The sequence below is a fragment of the Leucopleurus acutus genome (genome assembly GCF_964270905.1).
Source record: "Leucopleurus acutus genome assembly, chromosome: 14".
NCBI classification, from domain to species: domain Eukaryota; kingdom Metazoa; phylum Chordata; class Mammalia; order Artiodactyla; family Delphinidae; genus Leucopleurus; species Leucopleurus acutus.
In genome coordinates, this window is record NC_139156.1 from 62,121,984 (window position 1) to 62,136,306 (window position 14,323).

The following is a 14,323-nucleotide window of genomic DNA, read 5'->3' on the forward strand; positions in this document are numbered from 1 at the left end:
ATTTTTTGGGGTGGGGTGGGGGGTGTTAGGAAATTGCCTTTCTCCAGTCCAGAAATAATCTGGGGAAACTCTAAGCCAAGAACTTTGTGTTGAGCTGTTCTTTTGGGCCAGCATCACTTGTCAGTAAGCACCTGGTGTAAAAGCCTCAGCATCCCCAGTAGTGTGATGAGGATTATTTTTATAGCATTCCATTTTCCTAATGCCACGTGTGAAATTGGATTATCATGATCTTAACCAATATTTTACCCTTGTAATAAAGGATGAAGGGATAGGAGATGGTCTCCATGTGGGAGGATATCTTCATTCATTTTTCCTTTAATGAAAGATAAGAGGTATTTTCCTCAAAACTGAAAATTGTAATTCTGAGGTGTATTTGCAGAGGCCTGAACTAAATTCAGTGGATTGTTGCTTCTAATATGAGGGTGGGGAAGGTGTGGATAATGTATTCCTGGGGTGAGAGAGTATCGTTCTTTAGTTGGATTTCCCAGGTGAGTACTGAAGAATGTTTCCCATTCTTCAGTACTCACCTGTTGGGAAAGCATGCTTTTTCACTGCTAGGTACCAAATGCAGAGGCTCAGTGAAGTATAAAGCTGGGAAGAGCATGCCTTTCATTTATTAGCAAGCATAGCTGGTTTGGAAAGGGGTTAAAGCCTTAAGTAAACAAATCTAGCTAACAGTGAATGAACTAGGTAGTTAACTTGCATACTTCTAATTTTCTTTGGCTAAAGGTAACCCATACTTCTCTCTCCAGAGATACGAGAGGTATGATTGCTTCAGTGTTAGTTTTCTGGTTTTTGGTGTTTTTTTTTTATATTTGTCCCTAATCACTTTTTAGCAAGCTAGAAAACTGGATTCTACACAGGGCAGCTCTTTGTGAAGGTGGTTTATTTTGGCCACTGGAGAAAGAGTCGGGATTGAAAAATCAAGTGGCAGCAGTCTATTTCTTGTCCCACAGAAATAATATAGAGGAAAGAAGCCGCTGTGAGGAACTTGGCTCGACAGTTAGGGTCAGAGCTTTGTACTGGAACTCCCATGAATTGAGACTTTTCATTCTGTTTTATCAGAGTGCATATATGTCCTATTTCAGGAAAAGTAAAACAGTCATTTACAAAAGAAAGTCAATCTGTATCCTAAGTGTTTTAATAAAAAGTTAAAACAAATTTGGTATCTTGCTCCTTTTTTTGGCATTGGTTTGTTCTGAGTATGAACATAGCATGACATTTGTTGTGGGGGGTGTGGCAAAAGTTCTTCCATACTTATGAGAAGAAATATTTACAATGGGTGTGAGAGACAGACTTTGCTACGGGGGGTCGTGGGGTATGGGTGGAAAGGCCAGGCCAATTTACACATTCCACTGGAAGTAATACATTTAGTACCGTTTGAGAGCCTTGGAACATGCAGTGGTCCCAGGACTGGTGATCATTTATGCAACAGGAATGACATGGCAGACTTTTGAACAAAATCTGTTAACATGCTAACAAGGACTGGGTCCAGTTTAGCTGTGTTTCATCATTTGATACAAAATTGGAGAGAATCCGGTTGAATGCTACATTTGACAAAATAGAAGTAATGAAACCTGTGCTTGTGCATTTACTAGGCTTGTAGGAAGCTTTGCTTTTAAAAAACCCAAATGAGGTTCTAAAACTAAAGTACTGGAATAAAACAGAATGGGAAGCAAAATGCACCAGGTTCTTTTTGACTGAGTATTAAATTACTGGAGGCATCGAGATTGAAACTAACACAGTGGAATGATGCCATGTGTTTTACGCTTATATGGGTTTGTGTCATTTGAGTCAGAGCAGTACATGAAAATTAAAGGCTGAGTCAATGAGCCCAGCACTAGGGGGTCTCACCTTGGCTGTTGACTGTGACTTGGGACTCCACTGTGATGTGCCGTAAACAGAAAAACATGCAAACAGTTCATGCTGGAGGCTTGGGCGTCATTAAGGGAGAATCACTGGACTCCAGAGAGAGAGAAGCAATTGCTAGGAAGTTGGATAGTTAATAGGTTTTACTGCGATCAAGCCATCTTCTATGTCAGAACCAAAAGAAGACAGTACCTGCTATAGGAAGACTGCTGATTTCAGTCCTGCCTCATGCTATAATGGATCATCATTCTCCTTTCTCAAACAGGTTTGTGTCACTGGGAGCATTGAGCATTACCCTGTGTTGTGCTTGGGATACACCAAGCAGTGTTAGTTTATTCAAAATTTTGAGGCAGAAAGGCTATGTAATTTAAGTAGTAATTGAATATTTTCATTAATGCTGACATAAATAGGTATTAAAATAATCTTATTAAAATTACTTTAGTTGACATTGTGATAGACCTTCATAAAATGTCTAGCTTGTGGTGACTGCTTCAGGGATATCCTGCAGCCCCCCAAAACATACTTGTTCATGTTCCTCTGTCCTCACGGTGACTTCATTGGAAAAGTAAGGATGTTTTATGTCAGGGTAGAGCAGGGATGGCAAACTACAGCTCGTGGTCCAGATCTGGCCTGCTGCCTGTTTCTGTATGGCCTGTGAGAAAAATAAAAAAAAAGAATGAAATTTTGTGACATGCCACAATTATATAAAATGCAAATTTCAGGGCCCATAAGTAAAATTTTATTGGAACACAGCCACCCCATTTCTTTAGCTTTTGCATGCTACAACAGCAGAGCTGAGTATTTAGGACAAAGAAGGTATGGCCCACAAAACCTCAGCTATTTATTTACACTCTGGCCTTTTACAGAAAAAGTGACCCCTGATCTAGATAAATCCTGGCTGATGGTTATAAATCATTATATGAAATGTGCATAATGCAAACTGTAGGGTTGTGTAATTTAAAACTTTGACTTCAGCTACTGTTTATCATAGTTTTAAAATGCAATTTTTGGAGCAAATCCAGTTTCCATGAGATATGTAGGGTGTGGCTTTGGCATCAGAAGACCAGAGGTGTAATCTTACGAGCTCCATTATCCCCCCTAGTGGATTACTGTACGGTTTACTTACAAAGTTTCAAAATACTGAACAGCTTTTTTATAATTATTAATTAATTAATTATTGGTTGTGTTGGGTCTTTGTTGCTGCACGCGGGCTTCCTTGAGTTGCTGCGAGCAGGGGCTACCCTTCGTTGCGGTGCGCGGGCTTCTCATTGCGGTGGCTTCTCGTTGCGGAGCACGGGCTCTAGGCGAGCGGGCTCAGTAGTTGTGGCACGTGGGCTGAGTAGTTGTGGCTCGCAGGCTCCAGAGCGCAGGCTCAGTAGTTATGGCGCACAGGCATAGTTGCTCCGCGGCAGGTGGGATCTTCCCGGACCAGGGCACGAACCCGTGTCCCCTGCATTGGCAGGTAGATTCTTAACCTCTGCGACACCAGGGAAATCCCCTGAACGGCTTCTTTGCCCGTCTTATCCCAGGGATCAGAGGTCGGATGTCTCCTACACCTGGGCAGATACTGACAGGTCCTGTCAAGGCCTGGGCAAGTCTAGCCACCTCAGGGCGCATTTCTGTTCCCTTTCCTGAAGCTCAGCGAACAGAGACGAGACTAGGCTCCGAGGGACCAGAACGCCCCTATCTCCCAGTAAAGCCATACTCCTGTCACCCTCCCGTGTCTCTTCCTCCGGTCCCGCTTCGCCCTCAACGTCGCACAGGTGATCTGAACCATCTAGGGCGCGGAAAGGCGGGGTCAGCCTCGGCAGCCAATCAGGGCTCGGCCCTTAGCCCAGCCAATCGGGCCGGGCCAGTTGGGGCTTAGCCAATCCGGCCGGAAGAGGAAGACCTGGGATAGTGCCTGCGCTTCTCGCTGCCAGCTTTGGGTGGCGCTACGTGGGGTCAGCTGGTGCCGGCCGCGGTCCTTGCTCGCTCGCTTGTTCCCCGGGAAGCCCCTGGTGTGCCGTCCCCGAGGCCATGGGGCGGCAGTGGGGGCCAGCCATGAGGGCGGCCGAGCAGGCGGGCTGCGTGGTGAGCGCCACCCGGGCTGGGCAGCCCGAGGCGGGCTCGTGGAGCTGCAGCGGGGTGATCCTGAGCCGCCGCCTGGGCCTGGTGCTGTGCCACGGGGGCATCTTCACCCCCTTCCTGAGGGCCGGCAGCGGGGCGCTGACCGCGGCCGGCGCCGTCTTCCTGCCCGGCGACAGTTGCGGCGACGACCTGCGCCTGCACGTGCAGTGGGGCCCAACGGCCGCGAGTCCGGCAGGCCGCGCGGAGAGGGGCCGCCCGGGGCTGTGCACGCCCCAGTGCGCCGGCCTGGAGCCCGGCCCGCCCGCCCGGTTCCGCGGACGGCCGCTGCAGCTCCCCCGCCCCGCCGAGCTGCTGCTGCTGTTGAGCTGCCCGGCCTTCCGGGGCCACTTCGCGCGCCTCTTCGGCGGCGAGGCGGCCAAGCAGTGGAGCTTCGCGAGCGCCGCACCGGACGACGAGGTGTCGGAGGAGGAGGAGGAAGACCAGCTGAGAGCGCTGGGCTGGTTCGCTCTGCTGCGCGTGCGGCCGGACCCGGAGAAGGAGGCGGAGGCGGAGGAGCGCGGGCCGGTATTGGCCGTGGCGCCTCTCGGGGCTGTGCCCAAGGGTGAGCCGCTGGTGGCCTGCGGCTCCCCGTTCGGGGCCTTCTGCCCCGACATCTTTCTCAACACGCTCAGCTGCGGCGTCCTCAGCAACTCGGCCGGCCCTCTGCTGCTCACCGACGCGCGCTGCCTGCCAGGCACCGAGGGTGGCGGCGTGTTCGAGGCGCGACCTGCGGGGGCGCTGGTGGCGCTGGTGGCGGCGCCCCTCTGCTGGAAGGCCCGCGAGTGGGTGGGCCTCACGCTGCTCTGCGCCGCCGCCCCTCTCCTCTGCGCCGCCCGAGCGGCCCTCTGCCGCCTGCACCCCGGCGCCGCCGCCCTGGCCGCCTTCCTACCACATGAGATGGGCTCCCCGTGGGGCCTGCCCCTCCGAGACCCCGGACCCCCCTGGGCAGCTGCGGCCGTGCTGGTGGAGTGCGGTTCCGTTTGGGGCTCCGGAGTGGTCGTGGCACCCCGCCTCGTGGTGACCTGTCGGCACGTGGCCCCTCGGGAGGCGGCCAAGGTCCTGGTGCGCTCCACCACCCCCAAGTAAGGCCCACAAGGTTGCCCCCACTCCACTCCCTCACCAGCTGTCATATCTGGATCCCAGGTCTCAGGTCATAATCCTGAGGATTATGGAGGCCTTCTGGTCTCAGGCTCAATGCTTGGTGATGCAGTGTGGTTAGAGACCTGGGACCCTCCCCTCATCCTTGGCACCCAGAACCCCAGAGTAGGGGGTTCTGGACCTCCTGGCAAGGGGTGAATGGGGCTTGGGCAAGATGACAAGCAACTCTGGGGAACTGTGGGGTGGTCCAGCATCCCTGGCTAGGCATCTTTTAGCTCCCCCTCCCAGTCTGAATTCCTTCTGGGCAACTTCTCTGTCTCATCCTTGCACCCACACACCAGAGGCCCTTGAACAGAGTCTTCCTAACCCTGCCCTCTTTCCCCTGAATGCCGTAGTGAAGCCCCAGGGGCCCAGGATGCTACCCTCCTGGGTTAGGAGAGGAGCCTGTTACTCTTACTTGATTTATCTCTTAGATCTTAACCAGAACTTCCCTTCTGGATCAAAATGAACAGATACGCGGTTCCACCTAATTAGAATGTGGGAGTGGGGGCCAGGCAAGTATATTTTGAACAATCATTGAGTGCTCTTGGCAGCCAGGTTGGGACTTCAGACAGTCATTTGTTCCCTCTCTGCAGGGTGAGCACTCTTACCCTCCTTTACTTTGACTTGCTGTGACAGTGGAGACAGCAGCCTTGGCTTCCTGGCTTGGTTTTCTAATACATGTTCTGTTTCTTCTGTAGTCCCAGGTGCTTGACTTAGGCCAGAGCAAAGACTTGGTGTTTGCGCCTTGGTGTTAATGCTCCTTGGGTTAATGCCTGTTGTTCTGTCCCTGGCTCAGCCTCTCAGCCCAGACCTTTCCAAATGCCTCTATTGAACTCCCGAGGTTAACCCAGCCCGGCTTTGCCATAGAGTCCCCTCTGGCAGCCACCTGGACAGCCATGACTTTATAGGGAAGACTGATGATGAGAATTTTCCTCTGCGTGTGGTCCCCAATTCCTTACCCCTCCACCTACCCCCACATACTCTTGGTCCTAGGGAATGCAACAGGTCTGCTGGGAGCTACCCCTGCAGTGTGTAGTAGGAAGCCCCTGTGTAATCTTGGGCAATTTGTTGCATCTGTCTAAGCTGCTTTCCCATGACATGTAAAGTCTTGGAACAGCCTGCCGCGTAGTAAGAGTTATAGAAGTGCTGGCATTTATGTAAACAGGGACCCAGAGGGATGAAATCGCATCATGTCTGCCCCCCCACCTGACAGGATTGTTGGTATCAAATGAGGCAGTAAAGGAAAATGCTGAGAATGTTTGCCCTGGCTCCTGCCACTAATTGTGTGACCTTGAGAAATTACTCAATCTCTCTGGGCCTCAAATGCACCATCCAAAATGGAGATAATACCAGTGCCTAGTTCATAGGGCAGCTGTGAGGGCTAAATGAAGTGATGTCCATGGAACGTTAACACCAGGCCTGGCCCACAGTGCCCCCTAGGTGTCAGGTGTTTGTGATGATGGTGAGGCACCAGAAGCTTTACACAGCAGTACCCTGCAGTTGGTACAGCATGTTTGGAAGTTCCACTGTGGATGTGCCCAGAGTTGCATGCTGGTATGTTTCAGGGCTGACACCAAATCTTTTGAGTCCCAAGTTCATGACTTTTACTGTCACTCTCATTATTTTGCTTCCTCCCCGTGCTGAGCGTTTGGAAAGCTAGCCTGTCATTTTGTTTTCCTTGTTCCCAGGAGCGCCGTAATCTGGGGACATGTGGTATTTGCCACCCAGGAGACATCTCCCTATGATATAGCAGTGGTGAGCCTGGAGGAGGATCTAGATGGTGTCCCTGTACCTGTGCCCGCTGAGCATTTCCATGAAGGTAAAGGACAGAGGGGTTCTCTGGTCTGGGGTGAACCTCAGGAAGGAAAGTCAGTGTTGGGCGCTCTAACCCTGCAGATCAGGGGCCAGTCCCACAGGTCAGCTCCCTTCCCCACCCCTGCTGGGGTAATGAGTCAGGCTGGCACCTTGTTACATCCTGGTTACAGTGCTTTGGCCGGAGTTGCTCTTGGAGGCCCCCCTGCTCACGCCCAGCATGCCTAACGTCCTGGCGGGCATGTGGAATTCCCAGCGAAGGGTAAGGCACGCCTTTTTCCTGAGGCCCCACAGCAGTGTAGTGTGTTGAGCCTTGGGGTCTCCTTATAACACTGCAGGCTGGTCTGAGAGATGTGTACTTTTGAGGCTCCAATGGCATGATTTGAGTAAAAGGCTTTGTGATGCTGCCACAGAAGTACCAGAGGTCTCGCTTTGTGGATGTCGTATGCTATAACATAATAACAAGGATTACAAGCTCTCTGCTTTCGCATCTTCTGCCACTTATTAGCCCCGTGTCCTTAGGCAACTTAGTGAACTCTGCCTCAGCTTCCACATCTGTAAAATGGGGATAATGCTCCCTACTCCTGGGCCTTGTGAGGAATGGGTGAGATATTGTCTGTAAAGCACTTGGTGAAGGAAGGTGGTGCCTGCTTTGAGACTTCTTAGTCTCAGGAGGTGGGTGTTAATTTCACAAACATTTATTGAGCCCCTGGCTAGGTGCTGGGAATCCTAAAAAGTGACTACCCAGTCCAGCAGGGGAATGAGGGCTGGAGAACAGCCTGATGCTGAAGAGAAGTGTTTGAGCAGACACAGTGCTGGGAGCTCAGTGGAGGTCCCGGCCTGTTCCTGTGGGAGGCCTGGGGAAAGTTCTCATGGAGGCAAGAGTATCTGAGCAGAAACTCAAAGGGCAGAGAGGGTTTGGAAATTTGGAGTGGCCAGGGAGGGGGTTGGGGAATGTGTGAGTCCTGCCAGACAGAGGAGGCTCCCCAGCTTAACCCTTCTTCCCTCCCTGGCAGGCGAGGCTGTCAGTGTGGTGGGCTTCGGTGTCTTTGGCCAGGCCTGCGGGCCCTCGGTGACCTCAGGCATCCTGTCAGCTGTGGTGCAGGTGGATGACACACCAGTGATGCTTCAGACCACGTGTGCTGTGCATGGTGGCTCCAGTGGGGGACCTCTCTTCTCCACCTGCTCCGGGGACCTCCTGGGTAACCAGCTCCTTGGTCCTCTCCCAGCCTTCCCCTTGCCAGAGCCTCAGTCCCATCCTGGGAGTGCTTGGTTTCCAGCCCTGGGAGCCACCCTCTGTCTGGAAAGATGGTGGGCCTTATGCGCAGAGGTAGTTAGCCAAGGTTTTCAGGCTCTTGTGCTTCTGAGGGTGGAGAGGGACAGAAGCTGAGCTTGGAGGGAAGAGATCTGAGTTCTGGTCGCTTCTCTGCCACTGAGCCACTGCACAACCTTGGGTAAGTCACTTAATGTCATTTGATCTGTGAGACTCAGGAGTTGGATTAGTCCAAGGGTCACAAACTCGAAAGCCTACAGAGGCTGAGCTGTTAAAGTGAATGAATGAGTGAGTGAGTGAGTGAGTGAAGACAGCAGTGAGTGGAGGGCAAGGGGGAACTGGGGTGAACACCACTCAGCTCTAGTACATTGTTGCCTCATTACAAAGATATGTGGGCCTAACGCTGGCTGACTTTCCAATTTTTCACAAGAAGCTGTGAACCTTTTTTTTTTTTTCAGAATTCCTAACCACACCCCCATGAGAAACGAATTTACCAGCTAGAGAACAGTGTTTGAGCACGTACAGTTCTTTTTATCTTTAGCCTTAAAGTGTCCAGTCAAAACGCTCTTTTCCAAAGTTTCTTAGATTAGCTCCTTCCCCTTCCCCTTCAGTATAGTTATGTGATTCATTTGAAATAGAGTTAGGTACATTTGTCCTAGTCTGCATTCCATTTTTCTCCCATATACTGGTTGACCTTTTAAAAGATATATACCGATAAGTGGACACAGAAATAAATATAGATGTGTGTTTGCATGACTTAGTGTGTGTGTGTGTAGATATATGTGACTCCTAGCTCAGTCTGCTGAGAGGGGCTAGAAGCAGTGACATCCATGTGTAATGAACACAGCGAGAGTTCAGATCTTGGTTTCTAAGAGTCATTCTCTAGGGCTGCCTTGTGGTGCTGGAAAGGAGGGAGGGGTAGCAATAACAGCAGCAGCAAAATGATGGGCACGTCAGGTGTTGAAAGAACCAGGAGCTGACGTGAAGGAGCTCCCGCTGGGACAGCTTCAGCAGCAAAACAAATGGTAGCGGTTTTGGTTTTCAGAAGAATTCCCATTGATGAATGTAGAAGAAATGAGGGAAATAGAAAATCACTATTAGGACACCCCGGCAGGAACTGCTGCCGACAGGATCCATCGATGAATGCCAGAATCAGTAGGCAAAAGTTTAAGTAGAAACAAGACAACTGCGTAATCCTAAAATATTTCGTACTTACCAAGGGGGTGATAGTAAGTCTACAGCGGAGAAACCTGGCAGATACCACCCAAGTAATGAAGGTTAACATCGCAAGCAGTGCTTATAGTCAGCACACATCTCCTGATAGCATGCACTGAAAAGGACACATTGCTTCTATGGTTTTCTTCTCAGTGATGTTTAACCTCAATCTTATCATGAGAAAACATCAGGTAAACCCAAATTGAGGGACATTCTACAGAATAACTGACCTGTACTCTTCAAAGTGTCAAGGCCATGAAAGATAAGGAGAGACCGTGGAAGTGACCCAGATGGGAGGAGACCTAGGAGACATGACGACTAAATGCCATGTGGGATCCTGGATCAGAAAAAGCATTAGTGCAAATACTGGTACATCCAAGTGAGTTCTGTACTTTAGTTAATAGCATTTCACCAAGGTTAATTTCTTGGTTTTGATGAATGCTGTATGGTGACATAAGGAAAAGCTGGGTGAAGGGTATACAGGAATCCTGTACTATTTTGGCAAGACTTCTGTTAAGTCTAAAATTGTCTTCAAAAAATTCATACACATGCACTGAGCAGGCCAAACAAAAGTTCTGTGTGGGTCTGATTCATTTATTCAGTCACTCAGCTAGTATGTGTTGAGGTCGTCCTTTGCCAGGCACTGTTCCAGGTACTGGGGAGACTGCATGGACAGAACACAGCAGTCCTGCCCTCATGGAGCTGAAAGATAACAGAAGTTGGAGAGAGGGATAACAAAACAAGTGAAACATGGGGTATTAGATACTGATAGTGTTGGGGAGAAAGTAAAGCCAGGAAGGAGGACTGAGGCATGAGGAGCCCGTGTCCATGAATGAAGCCTGGTGCCTGTCACTACGAGGGGGCTTCAGGCAGGTCTAGGGCCTCCAGGCTGGAGGTGAGCCTCCCTCCCCTGTCCCCTGGCTCACACCCTCTTTTCCTCTCTGGCTCCTGAACAGGCATCATCGCCAGCAACACCCGGGACAATAACACGGGGGCCACCTACCCCCACCTGAACTTCAGCATTCCCATCACGGTGCTCCAGCCGGCCCTGCAGCGGTACAGCCAGGCAGGCGACCTGGGCGGCCTCCGCCAGCTGGACCGCGCCCCTGAGCCAGTGAGGGTGGTGTGGCGGCTGCAGCGACCCCTGGCAGAGGCCCCACGGAGCAAGCTCTGAAGCTGTGGCACCCCTCTAGAGAGAAGAGCAACCATCTGATGCCATGGGGAGCGCTGAGGCTGGTGGCCTGAGGACCCTGACACGGCACACCCCAGCCAGGCTGCATCCCCATCACCACCCACCTTGCTCAGCTCTGGAGTCTGGACCAAACTTCTCTTTAGCCCCCACGGATCTCTTACCTGGCAGCCCGTTTTGGGGTGCTTTCTCGAGCCGCCACCTCTCTCTTCCCCCGACACTAGGCTCAGCTCTGTTCTTTCCCCTTCTGGGGAGCGCAGTACAACCGTACAACAGACAGACCTGGTCCTAACAGACAGATGTTACTGGAAGGCAGGCCCAGCCACGGTTCCCTGTCTCCTGAGGGTCACTGGGCGCCTGCAGCGGCGGCTTCCTTGGGGCCTGGGCTCCTCTCTGCTCTCGGTCAGAATGGGGCTGACAGCACTGGGGCTTCCTCAGAAAACCTCAGCAGAGAGGCCCTGCTCTGAAGACCAGAGGCGGAAGGGAAAGAGCATCTTCCTGTCCCGCTGGACCAGCGGTGGCGTCCCCGAAAGCCAGGACTCCCGGCTCTTCGTATGTCGGGTGCCCTGACCTACAGGGGCACGCTGACACAGTGCCTTAATTTTCCGGCCCGTAAAGTGGCTCTCAGGGGTCGGGGGTGGGGACGTGGGGGGGGGAGGGGTAGAATGTGTCTAGTTGGGGTTTGGGAATAAACAGGACCTACGAGGGACAGGACCTACTAATACATACCAGCTTCTTTCTTTTCCTTCTTTGTTTTGAGAGTTGAATGGGGAATAGGAAAGCACCAGGCACAGAAATATACCTTTCCATCCTGCCTTTTCAGGGGGGTTTGATCTCATGGGACACTCTTGCGCCAGACTAGTCCTGGTAGCTGGCCGTGGTGCCAGTTAGCACTGGGCGGGCCTTGCAGATCCCAGACGGTGGTGGCCTTGGCCTGGCAGCAACTGTTTACAGGCTGCCTGGATGGACCCAGGCCTGTGCCAGGTCCTGGAATGGATGGGGGTTGGGGAGTTCAAAGGTGAATGAGGCCAAGGCAGGCCCTAGGAACTAAGGCCAACCCTGGGAGTCAGGCACATGCACTGTGTGCCCAGGGCCCTGCCTGTGCAGGCCATCAAGAAATGATTGTTAAATCACTGACAGGTTGAATGCCATTGGGGAATGACTGGGGGAGAGGGGGCTAATCTAAGCAGAGAGAATTGCTGGGAGTACTTTGTTTCTAACATCTGTTTGCTGAGCACCAGCTCTGGGCAACCACAGAACACCCCTGAGACAGTTGTTCCCCTCTGTGTGGATTAGGAATGGGGCCAGAGGGCAAAGTCAGCTTGAGAGAAATCCTGTAGTGAATTTATGGAGGTGGGGAGGGAGAGCCGAGTTCTGACCTGGCTGCAAGTGGGAAGGGGAGGATTTATTCCAGCATGTGTGGGTACCAAGGAGCTCAGGCTATTCCGGGGAGACTGCTGTGTCACCCCGTTAGTGGAATGAGCAGGGCGTCTCTGTCCTGTTCAGGTGGAAGACCACGTCCAGGGGCCCAGAGCAGGGAGGGTCAGGCAAGGATTCATGCAGCTGAACCCTGAGGGGAGAGTAGGTGTTTACCAGACGGAAACAGGAAACAGGGCGGGTGTCCAGATTGAGGGCAGTGGGAGCTGGGACAAGGAAGTGTGAAACTACATTTGTGTGTGTGGCCATGCTAAGTGGAGAAGGGATTGGAATGGAGGCTGGGGAACCAGTGACAATGGCCCTGGTGACGGGGAAGATGGCCACAGCAGGCCTGGTGGGCATAGAGATCAAGCATGACACAGGAGGTGGACCTGACTGGATGTGGGGCAATGCAGAGAGAGAGAAGGGTCAAATGGTGCTGGGTCTCTAGCCAGGATAGTGATGAGTGGCTGACAAGTTTAGGGACGAGATGTTGCCTTGGGTGTCCGTGGGATCTCAAGTAGAGAGGCACAGCAGGCTGTTAAGTGGATGAGTTAGGATAACGCAGTAAAAGGTCCCCTCTCCCCCATCTCAGTGCCTTAAGACAATAGAAGTTTGTTTATTGCTCATGTAAAGTCCAAAGTCATGCACCTGACCAGGAAGTGGGGGATTGTGTCTCCTGTGCAGTTCTGGTTGAGGGACCGAGCTCCTTCCTTCTTGCGGCTCTATCACTGGGTCTGGGACCTCAGATCCTCTGCCAGGTCTTCTGTACCTGGATGGTGGATGGGGGAAAAGAGAGAGGAGAAGATATTCCTGCTTCTTTTTAAAAAAATGATTTTATTTTGAAGCAGTTTTAAACTTACAGAAAAGTAGCAAGAATCCCCACACTCCCTTCCCCCAGACACCCCATACCATTTGTGCCATATGCCCCAGTGATGTTCTCTGTAACAAAGAGACCTCATTTGGAATCATGAGTTCTACCCACCTGCCATGGCTCTCTCCCCTTTGACTTGGAGCAGCTCCTAAGGCTTTCCTTGAGTTTGCTGCCCTTGACCTTCCTGCAGAAAACAGGGCAGTCATTTTGCAGAATGTGCCTTAGCTTGGGTTTGTCCACACTTCCTCATGATTAGATTTGGGATACACATCTTTGGGATATAACATTAGTGATGTTGCCTTATCATCATGTTCTACTGGGTGGTGCATGATCTTTATTTGTCAGATTATAGATGATAGCCGTGAACATTTGAGTAAGACGGTGCCTGCTAGGTTTCTCCACTGTAAAGTACCTTTTTTTCTTCGTAATTGATAAGTATTTGTGTGGCAGTATTTGGAGACTATGTACATACCCCTATCCCACTTCCATCTACTATGCTTAGCACCCACTGGTGTCCCTTGGCTGAATAACTTTAATGTTTGCCCAATGGAAATTTTTTATTTTCATTTTTCCTCCTACATTTATTCACTGGCTTTCTATTGTAAGTAAAAGCTTTCCCTCCTCTCTGTTTAATTATATCTGTGTGGAATCATGGATTCATAGTTTATTCAATGGATTATAATCTATTGTTGTCATTATTTTGATGCTTCAGTTGTCCATATTGGCCAGTGAGAGCTCCTTCAAACTAGCTTCTGTGTTCTTTTGACATCTCCCCATCATTCTTTGAGCACTTCCTTCAAAACAAAATGTTGTAGACTTACTTTGTACTTTCCCTGGAATCAGCCACTTCTCCAGCGTCCTCTTTACTAGAGAACGCTATTTAGAAGCAAAGATCTAGGTACTAGGTGTGCTTCTTACTCTGAGGTGTTGCTGCTCCCAGGCCCTCTCTGTAGACAGACCTTACATCTATATTTATTTCTATCTCTATGTTGCAAGCCATGCCACGCGTTAACACTGATAGTTCCAATTTGATACCACAAGTTCAATACCACAAGGTTCATTCTAGCTCTCCCCTTTTCATATTGGTACCTCCCTCCTGTCAGTGAGAAACACAGCTACATTATCCTCAATATATTAACTTGTTTGCTCCATCCCTTGCATGTGGCTAGTCTTCTGACCCTATCAGGCTGCCCCTGCCACTCTGCTCTGATGCTGCTCTTATACGGGTCACCATTACTGCTCCGCACAAGCCTGCCTCATGATTTTTTTTACTTCATTTTTTGACAGAGGTAGAGCCGGAGCCTGCAAGGGGGCTGAGAAGAGACAAGCAGAGGCACAGGAAGAAAACCAGGGAGGCTAAGACCTAGGTCAGCAGGTCAGACACCAGAATCTGTTTTCCTCTCTTTGTGGCCATACACTAGACTGC

The 14,323-nt window shown here is 51.0% G+C and overlaps 1 protein-coding gene across 2 annotated transcripts; it reads left to right on the forward strand.

The window, feature by feature from the left end:
• The first annotated feature begins 3,812 nt into the window (after positions 1 to 3,812).
• TYSND1 (trypsin like peroxisomal matrix peptidase 1) lies at positions 3,813 to 10,593 on the forward strand. Of its 2 annotated transcripts, XM_082854553.1 has the most exons (4): positions 3,813 to 5,060; positions 6,807 to 6,937; positions 7,947 to 8,132; positions 10,375 to 10,593. In XM_082854553.1, exons 1-4 carry the CDS (start codon positions 3,889 to 3,891, stop codon positions 10,590 to 10,592), a joined length of 1,707 nt encoding a protein of 568 aa, XP_082710679.1. In that variant the 5' UTR covers positions 3,813 to 3,888; the 3' UTR covers position 10,593. The 2 variants fall into 2 exon arrangements, with proteins under 2 accessions (XP_082710679.1, XP_082710680.1); XM_082854554.1 differs by lacking the exon at positions 7,947 to 8,132.
• Positions 10,594 to 14,323: the final 3,730 nt, after the last annotated feature.

Coding starts and splice junctions, on each gene's coding strand:
- TYSND1 (XM_082854553.1), top strand. CDS start 3,889: ATGGGGCGGCAGTGGGGGCCAGCCATGAGGGCGGCCGAGCAGGCGGGC. Junction 6,938..7,946: donor CGCTGAGCATTTCCATGAAG/GTAAAGGACAGA, acceptor CCTCCCTGGCAG/GCGAGGCTGTCAGTGTGGTG. Junction 8,133..10,374: donor CTGCTCCGGGGACCTCCTGG/GTAACCAGCTCC, acceptor GCTCCTGAACAG/GCATCATCGCCAGCAACACC.